This window comes from Antennarius striatus, chromosome 6 (assembly GCF_040054535.1).
Source record: "Antennarius striatus isolate MH-2024 chromosome 6, ASM4005453v1, whole genome shotgun sequence".
In the NCBI taxonomy this organism is placed as follows: domain Eukaryota; kingdom Metazoa; phylum Chordata; class Actinopteri; order Lophiiformes; family Antennariidae; genus Antennarius; species Antennarius striatus.
The window spans coordinates 14,858,512-14,878,272 of NC_090781.1; the positions used below are offsets into that span (position 1 = coordinate 14,858,512).

At 38.4% G+C, this 19,761-nt stretch overlaps 1 protein-coding gene across 1 annotated transcript in view; it reads right to left on the reverse strand.

The window, feature by feature from the left end:
* tenm4 (teneurin transmembrane protein 4) overlaps nt 1–19,761 on the reverse strand; it is a 167,993-nt gene that overhangs the window by 78,586 nt on the left and 69,646 nt on the right. Inside the window, exons 5-10 of the mRNA XM_068317843.1 lie at nt 18,335–18,578; nt 16,244–16,342; nt 15,121–15,356; nt 7,362–7,526; nt 5,311–5,525; nt 4,284–4,494 (exon numbers count right to left, since the gene is read on the reverse strand). Of these exons, the coding sequence (XP_068173944.1) occupies nt 4,284–4,494; nt 5,311–5,525; nt 7,362–7,526; nt 15,121–15,356; nt 16,244–16,342; nt 18,335–18,578 (1,170 nt within the window). The remainder of the gene's footprint in view (nt 1–4,283; nt 4,495–5,310; nt 5,526–7,361; nt 7,527–15,120; nt 15,357–16,243; nt 16,343–18,334; nt 18,579–19,761) is intronic.

Sequence of the window (19,761 nt, forward strand, 5' to 3'; positions counted from 1 at the left end):
GCTACCGGTGTGAGGCGGGTACACCCTGGACAAGTTGCTTGTTCATCACATAACCAAACAGAAGGACAGACCCTCATTTATTCTCACTCATGCCTCTGGACAATTTACTGTATAATGACCAATTCAACTAAGTTCCATGTTTTTAGTTGTGGGAGGAAACTGCAAAACAGGAAAGAACTCATGCAGACACAGGGAGAAAATGCAAACTACACACAGGATGGCCCGAGGTGGAATTGAACAAAGGACCATCTTACTGTGAGGCAACAGCCCTACCTGCTGCATCAAGATGCTGCTCACATTTGAACATGATGTTGAATTTGATCACAGCCCTCCATTTTTTTCATTCTATGCAGAGAGCAGTTTCTAAATAGTCATTGCTGAACATTATTAAAAATTGTGATGAACTTGTATTTTATTTCACGATATAATTGAAATACATAAAAATGAGCAGCTTCAGAGTAAATAGCAAACCTTGAAAAAACCTCAGTCAAGCAAATTTAAGTTTAATGTGACCATTCTGTGTAACTGCTCTTGAGCCAACTGTTTTCAATATTTTCACTTTCATTTCTTTTTACTTACATCACTTGTTCATAGTCACGTGTGGTCTTATTGATAAATCTTTATTTCTTTGATCACAGACTGGCAGTTCTTTTGCTTGTTTCAGCTCTCTTTCATTCATTCATTCACTCATTCATCTTTAAAACTCTCCTATCCCAGCCTACTGGGAGCGTGAGGCAGGGGACACTACGGGCATGACGCCAGTGCACCACAGGTTCTCTTCATTTCTTCTGTAAATCGAAAATATTGACAAAATAATAACTTACAATACTATCACCTGACACTCCCTTTCATGAGAAAAACAAAGATCTCTAAGACAGAATTCTAAACATGATGGTCACTAAATCAAATCTGATATGTTGCTGAAAAGCAAGTCAATCTTGTCCTTTGCCTTCAAGCAGCTGAAGCTCTGAGGCAAAACTTACTGAACAAAGAATCTCTTGTGCTCCACAAAGGGCTAGAAATGTGAGCCATGGATTCGGCTTCCCTTTACTCTGGAGAGTCAATCATTACTGAGGATGCAATGAAAGACAGAGAGGGAAGATAGAGAGAAGGAGAAAAAGAAAGAGGCAGATGAGAGATCCAGAGAAAAAAAGAGAGGGGTAGTCAGTGAGCTGAGAAACAACATGGATGTTTTCAGCACCGCGGGCCTTTGCCATGTTTGGTTAGTGAGAGAATGCAGAGGAAACTATTCTCTAGGGTGGTAGAAGCAAATTTGCATTTTGTTGAGATTTTGATGGATTCCGATTCCTTAAGGAAGATTTACCTATGGTGGGAGGCCTGGCATTTTGTTTTCAGCTCAAAGCTAGTGAGTTTTACTACGGCCATTAAAAATATCTTCCAGCAATAATGCAATCATGCAGGGTGTTTCTAATGTGAACATTACAATTCTTGTATGTAAGCAAGGATGCAATTTGTTCTTCATTGTTTAAGGACAGTAGGACTTGAAATAAACTACAATCTAAAGACAAAGTAATCTGAATGGATGTGAATCTAGTTAAGGTTGACTTTCCTTTACATGTACTGGGTTTGTCTTTGGCAAACAGCAAGCCATCATATATTTAATTGAGTAAAGGCAAAGTGTTGGGCTCACATTCTGAATGCTGACAGTTTAGAGACTATGCACTCTCCTGTCTATTGACTGTTTCCTCTGAGAGCCAGTAAGGGATGCCATGAATATCTTTTAGCTACTCACTTGACATAGGCCAACGCATAAATCACAGATTCAAGAAGAGCTTCATTGAAATTCATTACCCTTCATATCAGGGGAGCTAACTATTGTGAAAATCTCTCAAGTGAGGACATAGCAGCGTGTCATAGGCAGGTTTAATCAGTGCCTTGCCATACTCTCAGAAGGTGCTCAGCTGCTCTGAATTATAGGCGTCTGTGTACAGAGAACCTCTGCTATACAGTGAGGCAGGGTGTAGGAAAAAAGGCATTGGTAATGGGTCTTTGCTTTCCTTTACTTTGCTCTGCAGTATGGGGAGCTGCGTTTTGGTTGAAGCATGTCTGCCACTAGGCAGCAGGAACAAATGGCTTCATGCTCCAGAGGAGTGTGATACAAAACATTGAGTAGGACACATTTTAGATTGCCATAGATCCCTAACCAAGTAATGAGGTGCAGATAATATAAAAAATGGCACATCCCCCCAGATACATTATGGTATGCCTATGTGCAACAAACAAACCTTTTATTTTAATATATACAAAAAAGGAAGAGATGTCCACCGACAGTCTTCTTCTTCTCCTTTCGGCTTTCCCCTTCAGGGAAACTCCTTGAACTCCTCTGTCACACCTACAGCACACCTCACCACTGTCTTACAGTCCTCATACATGTCCTGCACCGCTCTAACATACTTCTCTGCCACTCCAGACTTCCTCATACAACACCACAGTTCTTCTCTGGGCACCCTGTCTAAGCTTTCTCCAGATCTACAAAAATACAATGAAGCTCCTTCTGGCCTTCTCTGTACTTCTCTATCAACATCCTCAAAGCAAATACTGCATCTGTAGTACTCTTTTTGGCAAGAAACCATACTGCTGCTCACAAATGCTCATTTCTGCTCATAGTCTACCTTCAACTACACAGGCATCTTCTCACTATCTAAGAACCTGTTGAACAACCTCGTCAAAAACTCTACTGCCACCTCTCCTAGACACTTCCAAACCTCCACAGGTATATCATCAGGACCGACTGCCTTTCCACTCTTCATCCTCTTCAATGCCCTCCTCACTTCATCCTGACTAATCTTTGCTACATCCTGGTCCACAACAGTCACCTCTTCTAGTCTTTGTTCTCTCTCATTTTCCTCATTCATCATCTCTTCAAAGTACTCTTTCCATCTTCCCATCACACTACTGGCACCTGTCAATAGACTTCCATCCCTATCCTTAATCACCCTAACCTGCTGCACGTCCTTCCCATCTCTGTCTGTCTTGCCAACCGGTATAGATCAGTCTCTCCCTTCTTACTGTCCAACCTAGCATACAAGTCATCATAAGCCCCTTGTTTGGCCATTGCTACCTCTACTTTCATGTCTCTAGATGTGTCTATTTTAGATATTGTTCCATATATTTATACGCCTGGGCCACGTTATCTGAAGGTCAAGTTCGTCCCTGCCTTGTTCAATACAATTCAGACAGGTTGTGAGATTCAATTTCTGCTGAAGGCCACTTAACCAGTGACCCATTTTAGAAAAGACCCTTATGCCTTCTTCTGGGGTGAGCAGATCAAGTGTGATACAAATGAACAGACAGACACTGAATTGCAGGTCTGACTGTCACATCCCAAATAATTCCAGTTTCCATTTGTTATCTATAATACCTTAATTGACTGTGTTTCCTCTAATGCACACAACAGCAGTCCTCACGTAAATCATGTCAAGAAAGTAGTAAGCGAAAGTAAATATGCTGCACTGACCCTACTAGGTGTCATATCATATATTAAGTATTGAATTACAGCTGTTGTTGGCACAGACAGGGGGCATCTCTTGCCTGTCTCCACTTAGTGTTACAATAGTGTTGAGGACAGCTTCTCATCGATCTGCTGCCTGGCACAGCTCGTGTCACAGATGGACTCTGGCCCAGGAGCTTTTAATTAAAGAGCATGTGAGAACCGCTGCCAGCTGCCATCCCTGTGAAAGTCGACACCTCGGGCCCTCTCACACCTTGCTTGATACTGCCGTGCTAATCAAAGACGCTTTAGGGAGAACACAAAAGAAGAGCACATAAAATGAAATCACCTCCACAACGATGGACGTATGTCTGAAATATAGTCGTGTGCCAAACAGAGTAAGTGGAAGGAGAAAAATATCTGCCCTCCTTTGATATATGGAAAGTAGATGGAAATTGGAACAAGTCATGATCAAGAATGGCATGAGCAGGAGGGTAAAATGATACTTTGAATTGTATGCAAATGGTTCCCAGAAGTTGGACCCCTGATTCGCTTGGAAGACACTCAGGGTAATGAGGATATTATGATCTCTCAATACCGTACTCAGGGGCATAGCAGGATAGCAGCGATGTCCTGATTTTTGTAATATTCAACTTCACCTTGATTAACCTGCATTGAAATCATCTATTGAAATCTGCTACAAGTAGAGACTTTTGCAGACTCAAGCCCCAAGTAAGGCCTGTTTGTTGTGGAGTGTTGCCAGTTGGTGCTGTGGGGATTATGTGGATTGCCATTACATGTTTCAGCAGCAGGTCATGCCCAGGACACTCACCCATGGCGGTTGTAAGGAAGGAGACAGTTTCAGTTTCTTTTCCATCGTTGTAAATGGCCAAGTGCCAGATGCCCGAGTCCATGTACTGAATGAAACCTGTGTCGTGTGTGGTGATGGGTACCAAGCTGCGCTGCAATGCCACAGGACCCTCTAGACCACGGATGTCCTGGACCAGGAGCCGCCGCCCATCCAATAGTTCCACAAAGTCAAACTGCAGATAGACACACAAAAGTTGAGAATGACTGATAGATGATCGTAGACACACCATTAGAGCAGAGCGTTGGTCAGCAAGTCATTATCACATAGAAGCTTGATTAAGTCCAACACCGTGGCTGAAAGTGTAGTCATAGTTTTCCAAATCACACATCATATACAGTATGAAAACCCATTTCTAAAAACTATTAGAAGTAGGTGAAAGATTTAAAAGTAGTAATGTTTACAAACACTTGCAACACATTACTTCATATAGTATTGCCTCCATGAATGCCAATGTGTCTTCTTTTCATCTACATAAAAATAGCAGGCTTGATTGATCTGCCACTCTGTGTGTAATCATTGTAGTTGGGAAGTACTTACATTTCCACCAGATACCAATACTCTATGATAATATGATTAAAATCATAGTTCATCTGATTTGGTGCTGCTAGATGATGGGACATTCGTGTAAAGGAAAGTCTTTCCTCATCAGTTCAGCCTCACATCATTGTTTCATTCATGGATGAAATATTGAATATTGATACTGAAAGTAAAGGGAATTTCACATAAATTCCTCCAAAAAATTATTAATAATAAAGTATATAATAGTTATTTAAAATACAATGTAGAGATTTATGATTTGGTTGGTATTCCTGAAACACTCCTAAAATGTTAAATACATGTTTTTAATTCAGTTGATGCAGAAGAAAATTTTAGAAAGAAAAGGAAAACTTGATTTTTGACATGGTTGCACAGTACAGTATTCCACACAACAACATAATAGCAGTATGTTGCCATGAATTGCTGCCCATGATAATAAAATATTTCCTACCTGTGTGTGTGACGGAGGTAGACCTCTCCTCCCATAGATTCCTACTAAGGCATCTTTGCTCAGGGACACATTAAACTTCAGGTACATAGGATGATCAATGAAGACCTGAGACCTCCAGAAGACACCAGGAGGAATCTGCTGTGCGACCTTACGGCCCACGTCAATTTCCCCCATATCAATGTAGCTCTCATCTGGGAACAAGCTGTCCAATTTGCCTGGATCACACACAAAATACATCAGTCAAAGGGATCCCATCATCAATCTAGCATATGGAACACAGAGGGAGTCAGTCTGCTGGAGCATGATAGTCTGACCATATCACAGATATTCAGTCACATTCCTGACAGCCAACGGAAAAAAAGGTTATGACTGACCATTGTCATGAATTCCAGTTCTAATTTCAGTGCAAGAAACAACAAATGTACAAAAAATCTAAATGATTTTTTTAAATTCTTTATACAAATTCTAGTTATGTCTTTAAGTGTTTTGTGCTGATTCCTGAACAATGTTTAAAAATAATGAACTGCACTTCAACACTGGGGTACAATTCTTTCAAAGCAATGACATCAATGTGTTAATGTTGGATCAATATGTCTGTTTTGCTGTGGCTGTTTGTTCAAACATGACAAGTCTGTCAGTTGGTTAACATTCTGAGTATAAATCAAAAATTACAATTTCAATAGAAAGAGAATAGAAGGAGGACACTAATATTTGAACCATACCAATACTAGCACATGCACAGCCGAGGATTTTCCACATACTCTTCAATGCATCTTACATCGAACTCTTTGGAAATGGTAGCATCTGTTTGCCCATGTAGATGAGCAAAATTGAGCAGTGAAGTCTACTAAAGCAGGCGTCTATACAAAGTACCATCAGGACATTGTGGCAGACATGGCTTTGGGTTACACGTGGCACAGCAGATGGCTGTCTTCTCAAAGTCTATCTTTGTCGTTGGATTTTATCAGGGAAGACAAGACACGCTCTCACAGATCTTGACTTAACATAACGCTGCAAAACCCAGGCAAACTTTCCACATTTTGAAGTATGTTTCCATTTATATTGTACATTAATGTAGTACTAATCAGGCTGTCTGAATGAAAAATAATTTGGGGACCAGTAAGACTGAGAGTAGCTCATAGTTAAATGAACGACTGTCATACTGGAAACAAATCTCAAATATAATGCTCAGATGGAAAAGCAAGACCCACAGAGTCTAACTTTCAATTTCACGTCTGCATCACCTTCAAACAAACATTAGATAGATCATTATTGTTTCTGTTAACAGCACTGCCAAATGAGTCTTATTTCAAAAACTATGGCTATTGATTTCCTATCAGCAGCTGCTGTCAGTCTAAGCTCAGCTCTCGTCATGTTTGTTGTCAGCTACAGACTTTCTTCTGTTTGGCAAATAAAAAAAAGACAACTCCTGGACTCATCTATATGGTAATGACCCCATCTTCTACCTATTGTAGACCGCCAGTGGCAAATCACGTGATTATATTGGAGCCCATTTGTTTGTGTATGGAACAAACTTTCCTCAAGTTGAACAGTTAGTACTGTGGGGTGAGCACATGCTTTCTTTGGCTGCCAGGAAAGGCAGACCAGACTAGGAGATGAAAGGATCACATCCGCTCTGAAGAGGACAGAGTGGCTAATCCCCCTCCAGCCCCTGGATACTCCATCCCTTAAGCTGTTCCATTTTCTCCCTCCAGGAAGAAAAATAACGCTTTCTCACTTACAACAACTTTCAAAGGATTACAATGCCAATCTCTTTGCATACCGAAGAGACATGCAAACATAATGTTAAACTGGGATACAAAATAATAACAAACTTGTTTGAACTCCAAAATGTCATCCAGTAACTTCAAGATTCTACAAACTTATTTATTTGGGTAATATTCTTCTATTCAAGGGTGAGTTTGTCAGTACTTCATGGATTGCAAAAAGTCATGGAAATAATCCGGAAAAAACATCAGCTCAATACAAAAAAAAATAATGGAAGAATTATTTGACAAAATGTATCTATAATGAATAAAAATTTAACTTACTATCATCTTTTCCCTTGCGGTCAGGTAATTCCAATCCCGTGTTGCCCAGAGGTGGCAAGCTCAAATGAGTGGGAAAGGGTAGGCCACTTGTATTGTCCTCTGATAACTGGTACATCTGTCTCTGCATGGGTTGTAGGTGCCAGTTTAATCCAAAAAGGTGCATGGCTGCAATTTCAACATCAGACAATCACAGAATTAAATTTAATAGGATTGCTTGAATTACATTGGAGTTAATTTTATGTAAACAAAAAAAAAAGAAAGACAAGAAAAACAACAGGAATTATATCCAAACTAACATCAGAAATGAACAAGAACTTTTAAACCTGGAGTGACAGCTGTGAGATAGAAGAACAGGAAGTAAATGTCACACAATAAAGAACAATAGATGGTTTAATGGTTAATGGCATTCGTACTGATGACTAATATAAGAACATCCTGAATTTGTGGGACAATATCTGTTTAGCCACACCAACAAAGGCATGCATTACCCCATTGCCCTGTGATTTTTTTCAAGCCCAATTGCCTTTCCATTCCCCTACAAAACTAGGGGACAAAAGAAAAAGCACATCAGCAGGAAGACACCAGGGTTGTTTCAATGTGAAAACAGTGGATGAAGTACGCTGATATTTTACAAGGTCGACAAAAGAAATGTCCTTCGGAACAATGGCAGCCGAGTGCAGGAAAGAGGAGGAGGGGCAGACCATGACAGATCACCAATAAGAGAATGGACAAGATTAGCTTAGCAAGGCAAAAGCCACCTTGGAAATCAACGGTCAGCAGAAAAAGCTACAAGAATTCAATATAGCTATTTTATTGGTTTTGTCATTTCCTTTAAGCTCCTAAACAAAATAAGCATGCAATTTAATTATTAACAAAATTATCTGAGAATTTTCAACTGAAGCTGAGAGCAAGACCTCTCAATAATGTTTCTTCCACTATGTTCTCAGGATTTTCTGTTTATGAATGTGTACACTACTTAATATCACCAACAAGCCTTTCAGTGAGAATTCAGAAGACAGAGAAAAAATATACCTGTTCCAAATAGAAAAAAAAATAGACGTGAGTGGGATATACTAATCTAACACTCTTAGTATAAAACGCACCATTTTACAAAATGGAGAAACATACAATAGTGGACAATTTAAACTTTGTGTCTCAAAAGTAATTTGTCATTTGTTCTCTTTGAACATTTTTCAAATTAATTAAAGAATGAAACTTACATGTAAATGCATGTTCTGTTTACTTACCAGGTTTGAGACTGTTGGGAGAACACAATACTTAGAGTGTATCTCTGTTCTCTTGGCAATAAACTGAAGAGCTTGACGTCGGGCCCTTAAACTCCCACATGAACCCAGACATGGACATTGTGAAGGGAACATATTCGGGTAATTTATTCCTTAAATTATGGAGTCTCTGCTTTAAACACACCTTCACTTGTACCATAGATCAACATCTAGAAGATAATGAATTGTTGTTTATTTGGAAAAAATGTGGGAAATATTCCTATATGAAATGAATGATATTTAATTATTTTCATTTTCATGACTTTATATCATGAAACACTTATCAGTGGACTTTTTCATATATAGCCCCATCTCAAAAATTGATATTTGTTTTTTCAGTGCATGTGTAGTTGGGGCCTTTGTCACATAATGGGTGTACAGGGATGTAGAGCATTGCTGACCTCTTACATATTAAAAAAAAGTTATTTATCTATTACATTAGCAATCTTACTTCAGTTAACAAGGTTATATGAATGATTAGTTTATTTTATTTTAATTTAGTTTAGTTTTGGTTAGTATGCTCGCGTATTTCTTGTTTCTTTGTCTGTTAGCATTACACAAAAAAAGGACAGCGTTCCATAGAGGTGATTAATGTTTGTTGAAGACCTGGATTAAGAACTGAATATGACAAGTTTATCTACTAAAAATTAAGTTAAACCCTGTCCACAAACCCTTCCAAATGGCATGGTCTTGGCAAAGGTTTCTGTGTTCCCCCACCACTCAGTCTTATCATCTTTTTCTCGTGGGAAAATGTTACTCACAAATGATAAACTTAATGGAAATACAGCAATGCAAGGAAAGCAAAATGGATGACAGGGCATAGAGTGATTTTAAGCCTTTAAGAGTACAAATACAACACCTGTCATTTGGGTAATAATACACTTTACTAATTGCCATGTACCAAACCGCAGTCTCAAAGTCCTTTTATCAAACAATGTATATCTTATGAAAACTCTCTGGTGTAAAATCATATGTAATCCAGAGTGTAGCTGAAGGTTTCCTTGTCTTGTCTCAGCTATTAACTTGAAACTGGCTGAAAGCGCCAAATAAATGTGACAAGTGGCAGTTCAGACTATCATTTGTGATGAATGAAAAACAATGGTTGTTCCCAGAGGATACTATATCAAGAACAGATGTATTAGAGAACTCTCCCCTGCCTGGTTCCTCCATTTAGATCAACGAGTATCAAGTCCAAATTTAATTGGGTCTTTTTAAAAAACAAACAAAAACTAGACGTGTGAAACACATTCAAGGAATGTTAAATAATTTCACATTTGGGAAAACATGGCCTAAAATGATGAATGTTCAACCACAAGGCCATCATCTGTTTTGTGTCTGTCCAACCTGGAAAGATGACTTTGTCAGCAGAGGACAAACAGTTAAGAGCCAGATTTCTTTGTTTGCCATTTTGCTTTTATATTCTAGTTCGACATTTAAGGTGGTATGCGTACATACGCATAAAAGAACAAGGTGTCATTCCAAGACTCCCATGTTTTGTTCCAAATCCCATACTTCTCTACACTCAACCTGGCTTGATTGAGTTTATAATTCCGTCCTTCTGATCGTCCGACCCTCCTTCCGTCTATCCATCCATTCATTCATTTTCTTGTAGACGAACAAACCATAATCATCTTGTCACAACCATTTTTTTCTGCTTTGCAGGTCATGGGTGTCGCTGATCATGGACAAGTGGTTGGGTACGGTCCAGACAGGTTGCCAGAGAATCTTTGAGAATTCACACTGCTAAGTATGTCAAATAGTCTGTACCTGTGCCCGAACCTGATCCCAACCCTAAACCTCTAACCGAGTCTGCCCCAGAGCAGACTCAGCTACAGGTTCAGGATTAACCCTAACCCTAACACCTAAGAACTTTTTTTGGGACATTAGGGGCTTTCCCCCAAGGCTTTGAATACAGACTTCTCCTCCAGTGTTCTGCCTGTGGGTCAAAACCACACCCATGACACAAAAGTTGAGTGTGAAGTGATACACACTTCTCACCCTTGACGGTCTGTAGTTGTTTTTGAAAGTGACATGTTCACGGTCAAATGTTGTGGCTGTCATTTTCTATAAGTTCAATACAGCAGAATTATATTTGCTACACAATACACTGGTACAATTCACATGCCATGCAGATTGATTTGGAAAACCAAATAGAAAACAATGCCCATGTTCATGAAAATTTAGTTGAACCAACTTCATGGAACTTAGTTAAAAATATGCATACCACTGAATTTGAACGACTGAAGAGCCTCTTGATTTTGTTTTTCTCACTTTAAAACTTTGCTAACATGTCACAATATTATTCAGAAAAGCGGTTGCAATTTGCTGAAAAAATGAGGACTGGCAGTTTGTACAAATAACAAGGTACTTCTAATGAGATGGCTACAGGCAGAGACAAGTTATGAATGTGCTCCAACCATGCCACTGACCTGTCAAGAGTACTGAATTTCGCAGCATCATCCACTTTTGTCTAGCACCTGATGTGCCCTACTTTCCCTTATCTCTTGGCAGGAAGTTGGGTCACACCATGTGCCAATTAGGTAACAACGATACAGTAGTACTGTACTGCTGTGTAGACTTTTCCACCAGTGTAAGAAAATCAGTGCAGATTGAGTCATCTACCAGCATTCTTATTCTTCTGTAATCTGATCTGAGGTGTACTTTCCAACCAATGTACACTTCAATGGATGTGATGATGAGTACAGCCCTATTTCCAGTCTTACTGGCCAAAATTATCAAATTCTGTGAGCATTTAAAAAATCTAAATTAAAGGTTTTTTGGTTTTGGATAAAAGGACTTCACAAAAAATATTACTGTTAATTACACTGGTAATTAATCCCCCCCCCCCCAAAAAAAAATCAATGACATTAACAGCCAGCAATATGTAACTTTACTGTAGTAACACATCAGGAACAATGACAAAGACATGTTCGTTGTTTAAATTGATACAGAATTTTCCAAAGCCTGAAAGAAAACCATAGTTTAATTGGTTTACTGTAGATCCATACCATATATCCATACCATATATAACGGCCTGTGAAAGAAATGTTCATAAATGCATGTTGTTAGAAAAACTGGGTATGGAGCTGTGTATGATTGTTATAAAAATACAGCAGAAATTGAGAGCTTTATTGGGACATAAGAAAATAATTTGTCAATATTCAACAGTTATACAGGGAAGGGTTTAAAATTTGTGCTACGGCAACATACAGTATGTGCAAGGGCGCCTGATGCCCTAGCACATATCAGCTCTGACACACATGACGCAGCAAACAAGGATGGTGAGCATTGGTCCTGAAGCCCAACTGGGTCATCTTCCACATTGTGGCCAGCACAAAAAATTAAACGCTTCATGTCTTTTAAATTTTATATTAAATATGAGTGTTAAACTGGTAAGAATTTAGGCTCACAGGGCCTGATTGAGTTTATAACTAAAAGAGTGAAGGTTGCTTATTTTTTGACAAATTGCACCCTGCCCAAACTCATCTGGACTTTGCAACTGAAGTCGAAAGATGAACTGTAACCCATTTCTTGGTATTTGCTTGGTGAACTTCTTTGACTATTTTAAGTTTAATATTGTTACGTTAGTTTCTTCAATCATTCACACTGTTTGCTAGGTCGGCGTGAACTACCCAGGTAGGTGCACACAATGGCAGACAATGCTCATATTATCCACCTGATTTTGGAAAAGCCTTCCTTATAAGGAGAAACTTAGACTTGAACTGCAGGGCAGATCATGCAATCAATGAAGGTGCTCACATCCAAATGGCAAAAAATAATGAAACAGTCAAACAAAATTGGATATTCCTAAATCGGATCAAGCATTGACGGGGCCCGGGGAGGGAAGTGAATCATCCAACAAATTTCAAGGAATTCAAAGAAACATTATCTAAATATGACTTTGGAATGGAGGGCAGAATGTATGTAACAATAAATAAACACATTTTATGTTACGAAGCACTTCCCTCTTTGAATGACCACTGGTTTTGGTGTACTCTTTTTTTATCATAATGTTGAGATGCAACAACACCACAATGGGATAATGAAATAAAATTTAACAATGGACTGACTTTGTAAGGGCAATGTAAAATCAGATTTTTCATTCTGAGATTAAGCCTGTTTGAATTTTACTGGACACTTAATGCGATTTTCTCGTGGGTTTAATCCCCAGCATCTGTAGCCCTACGGGGGCACAGGCCAGTGTCAACTGTAGGCCAGTACCAAATGGCAGGAAGGGCATCCGGCATAAAAAACTTTGTCAAACAAATGTTAGCGTTCATCTAAAATGGAAGAAGGATGACATGTGGATATGGATATGTGAAATTTCCTCCGGGATTATTAAAGTATCTATCTATGCTGTAGCGACCCCTAACGGGACAAGCCAAAGGGAAGTTTTACTTAAGGTGACGCTGATACTGATACTAAAATGTGGAACATATACAAAAAATAGTGCAGCTGATTTTAAGGCCACACTAAAAAGAGCACAATCACAATCCCTCTACCTGTCATGTGCAGATTTACAAAACTGTGACAAAAAAAATATTTAAAAAATGCTTCAAGTCAAGACATCTGTCACAAGGGGTAATTGGGTTCATTAAAAAGCTCACCCTGAGTTTCCAATTACAGGCTTCAATAATTAATTGCACTTGAAATTAAATATATTTTCTCATCAGCCATTAATTAAACATGGTCCTTGTTCTTGATTGGAAATTCCAATCGACCTTATGGTGATGTTGGGTCTCTGACGTGTTTACTGTGGTGCATCGTGAGACGGTAGAAGTTTTGCAGGGCATAATTACACAATCTGATTAAGTACTATGAGGGTGATGTGGCTGTCTGGCTTCTGGTCGAGTTGAATGCACTAAACCAAGACATAAACCGTATCAACACTGTTGCTAATTTCAAATTTCTGGATATGTAAATCTTAGATTTAGGTTTGGATAATTACAGATAATTACCATGAGCAGACACCAGATTACTTTTTTTTAACCAAGAGCTGTTCTGAATTTTAAATGAAAGAATTTAACCGGCTGCAGTGGAAAAATTAATAACCTGATTTAGTTAGTTTGGCCTAAAGGAAAACAGGAATGATAGCTTCTGTGATGATTACAGCATAATGCATATCTATAACAAATGTCCTCAAGAACCTCTTTATCTCACTGTTGAAGACCACGGACAAAGTATCAGGCTGCTCATTCATGGACTTCATACATATGAATTACAATGCTCTCACCATTTCTTTTTGGTGCAACACAGAGTTTACCTGTGTTACTTTTTATGTTAAAAACATATTCACAGCCAATCAGATATACTATAAAACTAAATATATATTAAATAGATCAAAACCAAGTTTTTTTTAATAGCAATAAAAGAGGAAGTACATTTCTTACTTAAATGTAAATACACTGACAGCAATTATTGAACATTATTACGTCCTTTGAACTTTCTGCCAATCAAGGTAGCAATGATGTGGAAAAATATCTAAATACAAACATTGTAAAAACATCTTTAAATCAACAGTACCCTTCACAGCATTATTTCAATGATTATGTGATTTAACCAACAATACTCAAAAAACATACTGTATTACAAGGAGACTTCACTTGACAACATGTCATATACCTGCTCCTAGGCCTTGATATTCTTTAAAAATGCTAACCTCTGCTCCTTATCTTTTTAAAGACATCTTATCTTACTGTATGTTACTCACCTTGATTGTATGTCACACTCTGATTCTTTCATCTGTCTCTTGTAATGATCCCCAGTGTTTTGAGCATGTTGAGCATGTTTTTCTTACTCTATACCAGTTTGAATTTTGTGTTTAATTTCATCTTTAATTCAATTTATTTCCTATTCCTCAACATATATTTATTTACCTGTATTTGTTTTTAAGTATTTCCCGTGATTCCCTACAATACGCATATGATGCATCTAAAAAATTTAAATAAATCATCTTATTATCTAAGATGATTATGGATCAGATGTTCTTTTGTTATTTATGTTGGCAAAATGTTTCTAAACTGTTTCACTGTTTCCACACTATAATTTGCTACTTTCCACATTCTATTTATGAACATAACCCCGGCTCCCCACCTATCCACCTGCTGTCATACTGTTCTGATGTGTGACAGTTCAAAATGTGCAATGTTCTCTTTGTTTGATGGCTGACGTCCCTTTTAATCCATTCCCTATCTGGCCTCTTTACAGAAGCAAGAAAATGGATGGCCTGTCTATGTAGGCGTGCCATAGCCAATCCTGTCTATGATTGTCAGTGTTATTTTGAACAATGTGTACAGACCAAGAATCAATCTATGATTCTCGGTGCGTGACATATAATTATATACATGCACAGTACAGAATGTAAATACAGCACTGTTAAACTCAGATGACAGTAGGGACAGAACAGACCATGGATTTAGTGGATGGATCAATGGGAGCACCCACCCTAGTGCGTAGAAGTCTCAGAGGTTACTCACCAATGAAATAGGCCAACAGGAACAGAAGTGTTACTGAGATGAGCATGGCACTGAGAGCCGCACACTTCCAGTTGCAGTGCTTGTACGGTTTCTTCAGGCTGAAGGCAGGTCGGGAGAAGGTGTTTCGGGGAAGAGGGCGTGGGGGAGGTGAGTACACCGTGCTGGAGGTCAGAGGGTATCCTGGTGATGTTGTACAATACATTGGTGATGTTCCACCTGGTTTGAACAGGAAGTGCCTGGAAAAAAATCACATATTCCTGTTGGTCTCAACTAAAATACATATTTGTCAGGGGCATCTATCATATGATGGCAGAGGGTTATTGTCTGCCCAAGTGCAGCTCCTTCCACCGATAAATAATCCTGTTTCAAAGCACATTCAATACCATTACCCTAGTCAGTTGTTTACTAGATTTGTGACTATATTTGTGACTATCTACTAAAGCATTCTGGGTTGTGTTCAGATGAAAATGTGATCAATATGAAATCTAATTTACACAAGTGACCACAGCTGGCTCATTTATGTATTCACATCAGCATGAAGAAGAGCAATTCCCAGTAACTGTCAACGCTGTCCGCACAAGAGACACCGTAGATAAGATTGCAGCATAGGGTATGACAAATTTATATGTCCTTGAACAACATGGCTGGCTATCTCTAAAAACACGTGTAATGCCACATGTCCAAGAGCCTCATGAGGAGCCCATCAGAGCCAGTGGCAGCGACTCTGTTGTCAAAACTGTTTTAGTGACAAGTTTACAAGAAGCTCCTAAGTGACAGTGACATGGATGTGATTGAATGCCACGTTACAATGTATGATGTGGGAAGTCACTGAGAACATCATTTATTTCTAAATATCAGGACCAGTCTCTGACGTATCCTATTGTAGAAATAGGAGACAACACAGGCTACTGCATTCCATAAAGCAGTCACACTTAACATAAGTGAAAAACAATCCAATCCAAAGATACTACTTGAAAATTGTTAGTTGAAACACACACTGAGGATTGACACCATTTCAAAACAGAAGATGTTCAATGAAAAAACAGTGCAGCCATCACTATTGTTTTCATGGCAAAGCAGATTCTGACTGTAGTATGAGCCAGGTAGCAAACATGCAACATACCCGTCATTGTATGAGGCATCGTGGCCTGCTGATGCCAGAATGTCCATCTCAATGAAGTTGTCCTGTAAAGTCTCTAGGAATGTCTGCTTTGCTATGTTTCTACACACAGGTGGAAAAATGGATATGAAGCTTGTGTGAGATGTCCGTGCAAGAAAGACAGAAATGACAACCCACTATGTGATCACCAAACAACATCAACAACTGACAAATGAAGACTGATGGTGTGAGTCAAAGAAACCAATGCCCTCATGGAACTACTGTACAAAAGTGTGAGACAAATAACATCTACCTCTTGTGCTTCCCTCATTTGGGCACTGCCATACCTTGTTTTGTACGAGCCCTGCCCTTCTCTGCAAGCGTCTTGCTCCTCTCTGATAAACATTAGAGTATTCTGGCTCCTTTAAGGTTGTGGTTGGAAGAAAAAAATTCATCACTTACAAATAAAATCTTAAGGCTTCTAACACATGTTTTATAATATTAACTTCAAATTTAATTAAATTGAACTTGAGAATAATATTTTATCCTTTTCATGATGGATGGTATCCATCACTATAATTGTTTTTGTCGAGACTGACATATTATAAAACTCAGTGAAATAACTAAATAAATAAAGACTAATGAATTCAGGTTTCTGTTAATGGTCATTTACCACAGGTATGTGTCTCATTTCTCCCATAATTCATTTTTACCTGCAGGAAATTCATTCCATAAGAAAATATATGTACTCTAATAATGTAATGGAGGAATGAACTGTTCACATGCATCGGGCAGGATAAACATAATTAACTGATTCAAAAGAAAAACAACGTTTTTGATCCCTGATCTTCATGGCTTAACAAGTTTAGACTTTAAAGAACAAAACTTTTAATGAAGAGCAAGAGATATGGTCTGATGAGGCCGAACAGGCCAACCAATCCCTGGCATCTCTCCAGTGGTGGAACAGGATAAGACCCCCAGTATAGAATTTATCAGGCTCATTAAATTTTATAATAGTGAACAGAGACTGCCATTGTAATAGTATTAACTAAGTAAAGGTGAAATATTATTATTACAATACTTTTTTGTATGTGAAGATAAAACTAATTCCTGAAATTTTAGCAGTTAAAATTTTGTGAAGCAAATGGGTAATAAAAGCTCCATATTTCCTTTAAGCAGAACTCTTGCCTGTTGCATCCTTACTCAACATCTGTTTTTAGCTCCACAGGGAATTCCTGCACAGGCTAAACACTGAAGCAGGGTGAGGTGCAGTAAATCATAACCATTAACTGTGATCTGAACAGATGAGACTAATACTCATTTTTCTGTTGACTGAACAATTTCATAATAACTGAGTGATGTGACAATGATTCTAGTTAAAATCCCGTCTTTTAACCACAGTGATTTAGCTATTTTCCTGTGATCAACAGTTGAAATTGTAGAAATGTATCTGATATATACACTACACACATAAGTGAGATATAAATTATTTTATGGATTGCTTTAAGTGTTTACTTTTAATTGTGACCCGGCCACACAAGAAATTTGGCTTTCTTAAGCCAAATTTGTTAACCGCTGGCTGAGGGAGTATTACATTTAAGATCATTTGCATCTCTCTTGACTCGTCACAGCCTTACAATAAGACAAGGCAAAAAAACAGCAACAGGTATTCCCTTAGCTAAAAAAAACACTTGACAGACGTAATTCATACACAAGTCTCCTATTGAGAAATGTGCTACAGAACTGATTACAAAGTAATGTAAAAAAAAAGACTCAGGATTGAAGTGGAGGAGTGATGAAGCCTGCTTACAAGAACCTGAATATAATTTTGCAGGAACTGTTTTATAGCCAATGTGATTATATTAACTCTTCTGTCTAAATTCAATGGATTACCCTGTTAGGAATCTTAAAATTAGATGGAGAAATCAAAACCGTGCTTTTCCCTTTTTTCCCCACAAAATAATATTATCACAAATGTTGACGTGTGTGAGCACTGACCTATATAATTTCCATATAATATAATGCCTAAACTTATTTTCAATGGCACCAGCTCAAACTCTTTCTCATGGACGCCAACATCCTCAAACATTGCCAGAGAGACAATTTACACAGTACCTTGTTTCGAGGGGGATGTTGCTGTTGAGCAGCCAGTTGTCGGGCGCACTCTCTTGACCACTGGCTGGGCCCTCTGGGGGAACAGAGCTGTCTGTGGGGGCAGGACTTGGGTTACTACGTGGTGTATAGTTGCCTCTGTTCAAGGAGTTAATGGAGGCCGTATGGTGCTGATGGTTTGGTGAGTGGGAGTGGGAGAGAGGCAGTGGAGGCGTCCTCAACCGAGAGTGATTTTGAAAGGCTCCATCTAAAAGCACAAGAAAAGAGAAATAAGACACATGAAAAACATGTGCTTCTGAAAAAAGCTGACATTGCAGCTATATTTTGTAAATATGCTCATGTAAAACTCACATGTCCCGGACAGTTCATACTTTAAAAATAGCTGACAATGACAGGACTGCAAACCAGTGAGAACATGGAATAAATACTATTTTGAGAATGTACACATTCAGAAATTTTTAAAGAAAACTTAAAGCATGTCAGATCTGACTCCTTATCGTTTCATGAACTAAAAATAGCAGCACATTTAAGTTTGAACATACGAGCATGAAGCATCCTCTTATGGCATCAGCACCCAGCATACTGTTGGCCTTTATAACCACCATGACAGACACAATCGCAGTACAAACAGGTTGATTATTTATAAATAACAAATGCAAATTATTCCCAATACAATAAGATTGCTAAAATATAATTCAATTCACTGAATTAACACTAATTTCTAATTAATCATTTGAAGGGCAACTTAACCACTTCAGATGAAAAATGTCAGTTTAATCTTTGAGGTTTGTTATACCTACTATACTTTCATGAATCATGTTGTGGCAGCATGAAGCTTTGGTATTTGCCACTGTATTGAACAGTCATTGGAGCTGTTCCTCACATGAAGCAAGTAGAACTGTGTCATCTGCATATCTTTTGATGGTAAACCAATATGTTACTGGATCTGGGAGACGGACAACAGCAAGCTGATCATAGTAGACCTTACGGTTCCCATGTCCTTGTCGTTTGCAAACATCTCAAACAATTTATCGTAATGAACCTTATCAAATACTTTCTGGTAGTCAATAAAACAGAGATACATGTCTTATTGGTGTTTGGATGGCCCGTTCGCCTTGCAGTCTCAAGATGAAGATTGGGTCTCTATTCCCTCTGCCTTTCAGAAAATTGATTTAAGTATGTCCTTTAGTCTGACACTGACTACTCTGAAGAGACAAGCTGGGTTTTTTTGATCAACTTTTCAGATTTTTTCTAAGTCTGTTGCAAACAAATTATATTATTAGCACAAATGAAAGGAAGGAAAAAATAATGCAAGAAATAACAACTCATAAAACTCTGTAATGTTTTACTGTAACGTCTGCTGTCCATATGTATGTTAGAATTAAAGTAGCAGTGGCTAATATTATTGCATATATTCCACTGGTGGTCAT